Below are 10,000 nucleotides of genomic sequence, written 5' to 3' on the forward strand. Positions count from 1 at the left end.
CTGTTCTCTCATGTGGCCAAACGTGCAAAATACAGGGTACTAAAACACCGAACCCAACCCACCTACCTAACCTAACCAAACAAAGCACGAAAAACGAGGATTTTGAGGACTATACCAGTCTTCTAATATTTTGACGTGTAAATCCCCTAATCCCACTGCCTTTTTGTGTGTAAATCCTCTAACCCCATTGCCTTTTAGCGTCTAAATCGTCTAATCCCACCGCCTTTTGACGTCTAAATCCCCTAATCCAACCGCCTTTTGATGTCTACATCCCCTAATTCCACTGCCTTTTTGTGTATAATCCCCTAATCCCACTGCCTTTTAGCGTCTAAATCACCTAATCCCACCGCCTTTTGGCGTATAAATCCTCTAAACCCACCGCCTTTTGACGTATAAATCGCCTAATCCCACCGCCTTTTTTGTGTATAAATCCTCTAATCCCACTGCTTTTTGGAGTCTAAATCCCCCAATCTCACCGCCTTTTTTGTGTATAAATCCTCTAATCCCACTGCTTTTTGGAGTCTAAATCCCCTAATCCCACCGCCTTTTGACTTGAAATCCCTTAATCCCACCGCCTTTTGACTTTAAATCCCCTAAGGCCAAAAACTATATGTACTAAAATGTACTAAACTAAGCAAAAATTAATTGTACTAAAAATCTATACGCGGTTCGCAAAATTGACGCCATGTCCCGTTTTCTATTCACGGGTCCTCGGGTAGGTTAGGTCTCCTTGAGATGATTTTGGGGCTTTTTAGTGTCCTCGCGGCCCGGTCCTCGACCAGACCTCCACCCCTAGGTCTTGCTAATTTAGTACATCAGTTTAGTGACGTTTGTGATCGCTCGAGGCGACGGGCTGAGTCTTCATAGTACGTCTTATCGTGGACGTTGGGGACCATAGCGTATAAAACTAGGCGCAGTATAGTTGAGAGGACAGGTTGCAATGCAACATGTTGATGCGTTACATCAACGCAACACTGTGTGTGTGTGTGTGTGTGTGTGTGTGTGTGTGTGTGTGTGTGTGTGTGTGTGTGTGTGTGTGTGTGTGTGTGTGTGTGTGTGTGTGTGTGTGTGTGAGTGTGTGTGTGTGTGTGTGTGTTGCACAAGTATTTTCACCAACAACCTCTTGCTTCCTACACAACAGTTAATATCACTCAACACGCAATAATCTTACCTAGAAAACCGTAAAATTCCTCACTCCCCAATCCCCCCCTTCCCCCCTCCCTCATAAAAAAAAGGAAAACAATATATCACAAGAGCCGCTGCCTCATCTCTCATGCTGTCAGACGCGACGAGTGTGAAATGCTCACGAAAGCGGATAAACTTCCAATTCCTTATTCATGCAAGAAACTAATATTTTTTTTTTCCCCTTCACAAGTTGCTTGGCAAACGGAGTTTACTTCTGTTATTTTTGGGGAAAGGTTTTATTAATTTTTTCCGCGTGTGAGGTTGTGTTATCGTGTGACGTGTTATCGTGCAAGACTCCAATGGCGAGTGAGATTGCTGTCAATTCGGCCGTCAACGAGAGCATTAGAGAAAATTTCTGATTTAATTTATGAGGTCTCCTTGTAGACAGAGTGAAACTAAACCCTGAATGAGGGAGACAGGTAGGAACTGAAGTAGGAAAGAAAATCAAGAATATGAGGTGTAAGGAAGGGTGGGAGACAGGGAGGAAAGGAGGAGAGAATATGAATGTTGATAAGTGTCAATAAGTGTCTGAGAAAGTGAAGCTTTCGACTTCTAAGTGTGTCCAGAATGGGTGGTAAAGACAGAGTGAGAGAATGAGGGAGGTGAGTGAGGAATGATAATGAGGATGAAGAGTGTGAAATGAGAATGAGTGAGGAATGAAAATGAGTGAGGAATGAGAATGAGGTTAGGTGAATGAGGAATGAGAACGAGGGACGTGAATGAGGGGGGGATAAAGTGTGGACAAAGACAAAAGGGTATAATTACTATATTAGCAAAGTCGAAGGAGTGTAGCAAGGGAATAAGGAAAAGAGAAACAGGCCAAGAAAAAAAGGAGAGAGAGAGAGAGAGAGAGAGAGAGAGAGAGAGAGAGAGAGAGAGAGAGAGAGAGAGAGAGAGAGAGAGAGAGAGAGAGAGAGAGAGAGAGAGAGAGAGAGAAAGAGAGAGAGAGAGAGAGAGAGAGAGAGAGGTATATATAGAGAGGTGAAAAGCAAGAGTTTAATACTACCAACGTGAGAATCCGGCCAGAGCAATATCTTCACGACAGAATCCCCCCCCCCCCACCACCACCCCTCACCACCCCCCAATTCCCCCCTCTCATAACCCTCCCCCCCTCCACCACACCGCCTTCAAATCCTCGTAATATCACTGAAGTTTTACTCAGCAAATAAACGGCGCCTTCCCCACCTTGGGCCTGCGTCGTCGGCCTCCCTCGCGCCATGCAGCCTTGATGGACGGGTTCCTCCGTCGGGATTTAGGGTTTCTGGAGAGACAGATACCCCCAGAAATTGTCTGGTAGAGGTGCAGGGGGATGGAGGATAGGAGGACTGCGGAGCGAGGCTCGGTAGGCGACTGATTGTGGCCAGAATTTGACTGGGAATGCTGCGGTAGAATGATACGTGACAGGGGGAAGGAAAAGGAGTGTGATAAGGGAAAGGGGAAAGGAACATTGGCAGAGGGACGCTGTACACAACAGATGGGGGAGGGAGGGAGGGAAGGAGGGAGGTGGAAGTGGCGAGGGGAAGGGGGGGGGGGGTATTATATGCTTAACTTGAGCAAACACAAAAATATAAATTGATGACATAGAATTTCTTGAGTGTGTGTTTGTAGCTTAACCTCAGCATTGTCTCACAGTTCGGTGCTTAAGGGGTGCGGATCCTTTGACGGTTTTAAGTATTCTCGTATCGGCTCATTAGTTCACGTTGAACGATTTCTTATTTTAGTCAGTAGAAATGTCGGGTTTTAACGTTCTCCAGTTTCTTATATGCTGCCAAGGGCTTCCTGTCTACGAGTGCCTCTGGTGTTAGGTAGATATATCTACTTGTAGATATTTTCCCTTTATTTTTTTCCATTGCTGTAGTTGCTTTCCCCACATGAGGTGTAGCTCCCCTTCTGGGCTCTTGTCTTTCTTCCCTAGCTGCATTGGCTCGCGGGGGTTGGACTCTAATAGCCATTTGTCTGGACACAACTGGAATTTATTAATATAGGTTCGTCACCATTCCCACCACCACACAGTAACCACCACCACCAGACAGTAACTACCACCACCACACAGTAACCACCACCACCACACAGTAACCACCACCACCACCACACAGTAACCACCACCACACAGTAACCACCACCACCACCACCACCACCACACAGTAACCACCACCACACAGTAACCACCACCACACAGTAACCACCACCACACAGTAACCACCACCACACAGTAACCACCACCACCACCACCACCACCACACAGTAACCAAGGACTGTCAGGTCCGTCACTGTTCCAGCTTATTGAAGATAACTCTCATTACTTCGGCACGTGACCAGTTTAGTGGTGTGCGGCCGCTGGACTGGTGGTGGTGGTGGTAGTGGTGGTGGTGGAGGGCCTGCCTGTGAAGTTGGTGCTGGTGGAGAGGCTATCTCTGATGGTGGTAGTGGGGGGCTGCCTCTGATGGTGGTGCTGGTGATGGACTGTTAAAAATGTTAAAAAAATGATGACAAAGGTTAAAAATGACATTTTTAAACTTTATCATTCCGGGAACATCGACAAAATCTCGTAGACTTGAGGCAAAATGAAATCCACACAAGTTATACTCCATCTATCATCATTCTATTATACAGGACGAACCACACGTCTATGGGTCATCCAATAATGTTAGCAGACATCTAGATGTTACCACTGCTAGGTTTAGATTCGGCTACAATTACCTCTGTCAGTTTGTAACATCTGCTGATGTAGACTTGACCAAATGTAAACTCTGTCAGCAGAACTATTCGCATTCCTTGTGGCATTATATAATGGAATGTAAATAAATCGCGGAAATTCATAGATAAAACTATCAATGGAGTCCAAGAAATGTTTAAGTACTTCATTCATGATGATATACTGACAGGAATCTTAGCGAAGTATCAAAAATTTCCTTACTGAAGGTGCAACCTGCACATGACTGTAAAGCTGCCGCCCAGTTGGGTGGGTGTGGAGCACATGACTTTAAAGCTGCCGCCCAGTTGGGTGGGTGTGGAGCATATGACTGTAAAGCTGCCGCCCAGTTGGGTGGGTGTGGAGCACATGACTGTAAAGCTGCCGCCCAGTTGGGTGGGTGTGGAGCACATGACTGTAAAGCTGCCGCCCAGTTGGGTGGGTGTGGAGCAAGACTAGTAACTTTGTGACTCACCATAGATGTAAAGTGCCTTGTATAGTGACTGTTGTGAGCCTCTTGTTGAATCACTTGTGATATAAAAATATAATCGATGTGTATATGTATTTGTGTAAATGATTGTATATATATGTGCATGTATACATTACCAATTGTGTAACTAGCGTTAAAAGATTGTTATTTGCTTAGCTAAACGAACTAGAGGGTTCAGTTCCTGAACCCATTATGTGCCTATGTAACCCTTTCCACCACCGCCCACGGGATGGGTATGGGGGTTGCATAAGAAAGAATCATATCATCAATGGTATTCGTCGAAGATCACTTATTAATTTTTTTTAACGTTTCATCGTCTTCGGGATGAGGAACGACTGAATCTTTCCATTATAATTGGGCTCCTCTGGGTTGATGTGGCTTGTGTCATTAGCTCACAATTTCTACCAGTCAGTTGATGTATATTTTGTGCAGAAGTTTCATGATTTATGCCAGCCTGGGTTTGGCGTTATTTATATGTTTTTTTTTTTTTGAGTAGTGTCCGCCTGGGGTTGAAGTTCCTTGTAGCTGGGGTTGCTGCGTTGTGCCAGGCTGGACTGCTGGGGTTGTCTGTGTTTCAATGCTTTTCTTTAACTGGTAGCCTGGCCTGGATTTGTTTGAGTAAGGAGGGGTTACCGTATTCCTATTTTGGGTTGTAGACGCTTGTGCTGGAGTTGTGATTATCGATATTACAACTCCGCCAGGAAAACTTAACAGTTTGGAAATTATTGGCTGCTAAAAATAGTCCGGATAAAACAAAATATGGTAATTTTTTGGCAATTTTGTTTTTAAATGCAAAGCAAATATACTTGTACTTGAGTTGCAAGGTCATGAGTGGAGTATGAGTACGTCTGAGGCTAAGTCTAGCTGCGAGAAGTATTTCCTAACAGTCAGTCCACTCTACTGCTACTCTGGTGTTGCTGCCTCAGCAGACACAGCAGTTGTGGCAGCAGTTCCAGCAGGAGCATCAACAGCTAAATATGATGATGATGATGAATGGGAGGTGAAATGGGAAGAGAGAAATTGTATATTGAGAAGTGGAGACGTGATGGATGAGGAGAAGGGGACGAATGAGAGATAAAAGAATCTGATAACGAAGATAAACGGCGTAAATGGAATTAAGATCGTTTAACTGTAAAAAAAATTAACGAGAAGAGATGAACAGGAGGGAGGAGAAATAAAAATAAGAGAGAGAGAGAGAGAGAGAGAGAGAAAGAGAGAGAGAGAGAGAGAGAGAGAGAGAGAGAGAGAGAGAGAGAGAGAGAGAGAGAGAGAGAGAGAGAGAGAGAGAGAGAGAGAGAGAGAGAGAGAGAGAGAGAGAGAGAGAGAGACGGATAATGAAGTAATCGAATGGAAGACGGATGAGGACAGCAGGATTCCCTGCAGAGACGAGAATGGAACACCTGGTAAAAATATTTATAGTTTTTTTAGAGCATTATATATTTTTAAAGTTTTGTCTTGGTGGTCTATGTTTGTGGCACAGTGGTAGGAAATATTTGTGTCACAGACGTAAGGAACATTTGCACCACATTGGTATAGTGACTGTTACACAGGCAGTTACAAAAAACTTGAAACAAGTTCCTTGTTACAGGTTACAAGGAACATATAACAAGACTGTTACAGGTTCGTGCCATACTCATTTTAATATGTATCAGTAGTCAACTGAAGCGCGAGAGGCGGGACCCAAGTGCCGAAGCTCAGCCCCACAGGTACAGCAAGACGAGTATATAATCACTCGCGAATGGTAAAGCAAACAATGAATGTGAATATAAAGTACAGACTTACTTTAAAAAACACTTTTAGAATGAATTATAATATTTAAGCTTCAGTAAACATGACTCCCAGTTCAGTGTTTAAGATAAACATGCACTTACTATAATGACAAGACAGCCACTTTAAACCTAAAAAAAAATAATAATAATGAGACGTAAATATAAAATTACAAAATCTCTTTCCCAAGAATATTACAGAACTGCAGCTCTGTAATCCTGAGGCGAAAAACTGTATAAAAAAGGCAATTGCAACAAATTCACAGCGAACCGATAAGAAATTAGAGGAATTACAACGCAACAATACACGAACGTGGAGCAATTCTGTATCAAGGAAATTACTGAGGAGCGAGAGGTGATAAGTGGGCCAGGGATGGAGCCACTAGCCACCTCGGCATTAATCACGGAACCAAGGGGATAATGACTCGAGAATACACGGCCGGAATGGACTAGGAATTGGATTGAAGGGAGAGGACACGGGTGTCGACTTGTGGAAGCCCCAAGTCTTACCCTCGAGTGAATGGCCTTTCTGGAGCACGCTAATACGTGTAGCAAGGACAGGGGGACTGTGGCCAACACGGTAGGCCGATGAGGGTAAAGCAACGGGATTAGAGAGCGTAGGAGAGAGAAAGAAGAAGAAGAGATAGAAAGAGGAAGAAAAAGAGAGAGAAAGAGGAAGAAAGAGAGAGAGACAGAATAGCACTAGACTGTAATGTATAAAAATATTGTTATGTATAAGGCCAACGTTGTATAAGTTTCCCTCCTGGCCCATTCCGTGGATAACCAGAAGTTGGCGACCACAACATAAGACGCTCAACCATTAATACCCTTGTGTTTGCTGCCTGCGCCATTCTTAAGAACATCGCTCAATCGGTTATCATTTATTGTAAGGTTGATTCGCATTTGAAACGTTTTCTCAACAAATAACTGCTCGTCAAATCGTGTCAAGCGACCACATGAAACCTAACATGATTATAACTTAACATGAATCAATTTCAGTCCTAACGATAAAACCGATAATAATTTCATGAATTAAATAGGTCTTATAAATGAAATTAATAAATGAATTAAGGTGCAGGCTTCAGATGAGCTGGTGTAAACATAATACCTTAGAACATGCAGCTTCATTACAACCATTAACCCCATTACTAATGAACCCTTGTCTAAGAGTTCAATAGTAAAGAGAGAGAGAGAGAGAGAGAGAGAGAGAGAGAGAAATATAACATATTTCTCAGAAATATAGACCATGATTTAGAAATAGCAATTCTCCAAATTTATCCAGAGATATCATTTTTAGTTTACTGAAAAAATAATATTAAGGACATATGAGCAAAGCATTGAGAGGTAATGTTCGGACCAAAATAATATAATTCCGTTAACGCACAACAGGACTCTCTACATCTCTACCTCATCAACGAAAGCTTTAGATTGGACGCACCTGGAGAGGTAGAGGCCCTTGAGCTTGTCCGGCGAGGCACACTGGATGTCCGGGGCAGCGAGGGAGGTGTTGGAGGCGCTGAGAAGTGCAGCCAACCACCGTATGGAGCAGTTACACACCAGCACATTATCACGGAGGTCGAGTCGCACCAGAGACCCCCAGGGCATGCTGGTCTCCGGGACGCTCTGGAGGCTGTTGGCGCGGAGATCTAGAGTGTGGAGGCGGGTGAGGGAGGTCAGCAGCGTCTCCGGCAAGTGTCGTATCAATGGATTATGAGAAATGGTCAATCGCTGGAGATTGTTACAGTGGCTCAGAGCCTCCGGATGAAGCGAGGCTAAGCGCGGACACCGCGAAATTTCGAGGGAAGCCAAGCGGCTTTGGCTGTGAAAGGCATCAGCCTCTACCGTGGTGAAATTGTTTTTGCTGAGAATAAGAGAGTCGAGCACGCGCAGGGTGGAGAGAATGTTCACTGGCACCTCCCTCAAGAGGTTGTCATTGAGGTTGAGCTTCTGCAGTCTGTGGAGGCGCTGGAAGGCGGAATCTGAGACGTTATCGATGTTGTTAGTTTCTAGTGAGAGAGAAGTAAGCGTCTTGGTAGTGAAGGCCTCGGAGTCGAGGCGCGTAAGGCGGTTGCGGCATAAATGAAGAGACTTGAGGCTCTTCAGGTCGTCCAGCGCCGACGACGGCACATGCCGGAAGTAGTTGTCGCAGAGGTCGAGAACGTGAAGACCTCTGAGACCCCGGAAGGTGTACTCGGCCAGGAAGTGGAGTTTGTTGTGCGCCAGCAGCAGCACGGTCAGGGAAGGCACGTCGTCCAGAACCTTCGCGGGCAAGTCGGTCATCCCGTTATGGCTCAAGTCTAACAGGTTGAGTGACACGAGGCCCTTGAAGGCCCCCGGCAACATGGTTGTGAGGTTGTTGTGAGCCAGGCGCAGCTCCTGCAGCTGCGCCTGCGCCTCTAGGTTGCCAGTGTCCAGCGATGTTAACATGTTGTGAGAGAGGTCCAGTTCCTCCAGGCGGTCGAAGAAGACGAGAGCCCCACCCACCGAGTCGATTGTATTGTGGGCGAGGTTGAGACGTCGCAGGCCGGGGTTGAAGAGGATGGGCACCACATTGAAGCTCACGCCCACACAGCGGGCGCTGGGCACGCTGTCGTCACAGTTACACACAGTTGGACAGAACGCCCGCGTCACACCCACTAGGCACGCCCACGCCAGCCACCACGCTAACATATCTGAAAATATGAAAATAATCACAATAAAATTCAATCCAAATTCAGTCTATGAATGCAAACTTAATATTATCTAATTCAGCTTCTTCCAACGACTTCATCTACGAGAACTGCATGGTCTCCTCCGGACACGGAGGAAGAGAAGACAGCGATAGTAATTACATTGTCACTAACATAAGTACAACACAGTACCTCGTAACTGTCGCCTATAATAAACAGCGAGATTAGACTCTTAAAAGGTAATCTTAAATGCCTGATCAATGCCTCGGCGTCTAATTCCAAACAGCACTGAGCAAAGTTTATCTCTCTGTTGTTTGTTGTTTAAGATTCGCTATTTGGAACAAAATGTTCCAAGTAAAACGGGCTATGGTGAGCCCGTGTATCTCTCTGTGTAGCAGGTCCTACGGTAACTGTATGACTATGTGCTTGAACAAGAACATTGAACTGGGATGTGAAGGTGGTGTCTAAGTTCTTGAATTCAGTGCAAACATTTGCTAATTTTATCTAAAATTATAGACCAAAATTAACAGAATTTGACAAACTCCTAAAAGCAATAGCCACGAAAGTGTTGAATCTCTACCTGAAGATGACCAATGGGACCAAACAACGCTCTCAGTTAAGACTCGGGGGTATAGGTACACGCAAGGCAACACAGAGGGCACTGCCGTCATTCTTATCCTCGACCAAAGATGCCAGTGAATTAGAGGGATAGATCATACTAGAGTACCTAAGAGACTCCCTTGGGATTTATGATCCCAATGGAGATATATGATCCAGCTTAATTCACTAATGAAGCTGGCCAGTGGGACACTCGTGGAAACTCTCAACTGCGACCAACCTTTCCAAACGACTGCAAACAGGCCAAATGAGTGAGCCCCATAGTGGAGAACATTGTCTCAGCAATGTTTGAAGCAGTTTCTTGGATAGTCAAAGCACGGATCCTCTCTGTGTAAGCCCCCCATACTGGCGACATCTTATTGGCTATCTCTAATTTCCCCCTTGGGCACCCTCCTGTACTCGCTTCGGCAGTACATGTACAATAAAAAATTGGGCACTCTCCTGGAACATCGGGACATTGCCGCCCCTCTCTCCACCGAACACCTGAATATCTACGGCTATGGGTCGGCAGACCATACGGTAGCCATGGTCTCAACTGTCGTAAGTCACAGGGAAAGACGGCTAGACAGGAAGTAGTCAA

General features: G+C 45.2%; 1 protein-coding gene across 1 annotated transcript in view; it reads right to left on the reverse strand.

Annotated features, from left to right (window-relative positions):
• Positions 1 to 10,000, reverse strand: part of LOC123750749 (leucine-rich repeat and immunoglobulin-like domain containing-NOGO receptor-interacting protein 4) — a 56,196-nt gene that overhangs the window by 3,323 nt on the left and 42,873 nt on the right. The window contains exon 3 of the mRNA XM_069335229.1: positions 7,572 to 8,805. Within this exon, the coding sequence (XP_069191330.1) occupies positions 7,572 to 8,803 (1,232 nt within the window). The 5' untranslated portion in view covers positions 8,804 to 8,805. The remainder of the gene's footprint in view (positions 1 to 7,571; positions 8,806 to 10,000) is intronic.

The sequence above is a fragment of the Procambarus clarkii genome, chromosome 32, assembly GCF_040958095.1.
Source record: "Procambarus clarkii isolate CNS0578487 chromosome 32, FALCON_Pclarkii_2.0, whole genome shotgun sequence".
In the NCBI taxonomy this organism is placed as follows: domain Eukaryota; kingdom Metazoa; phylum Arthropoda; class Malacostraca; order Decapoda; family Cambaridae; genus Procambarus; species Procambarus clarkii.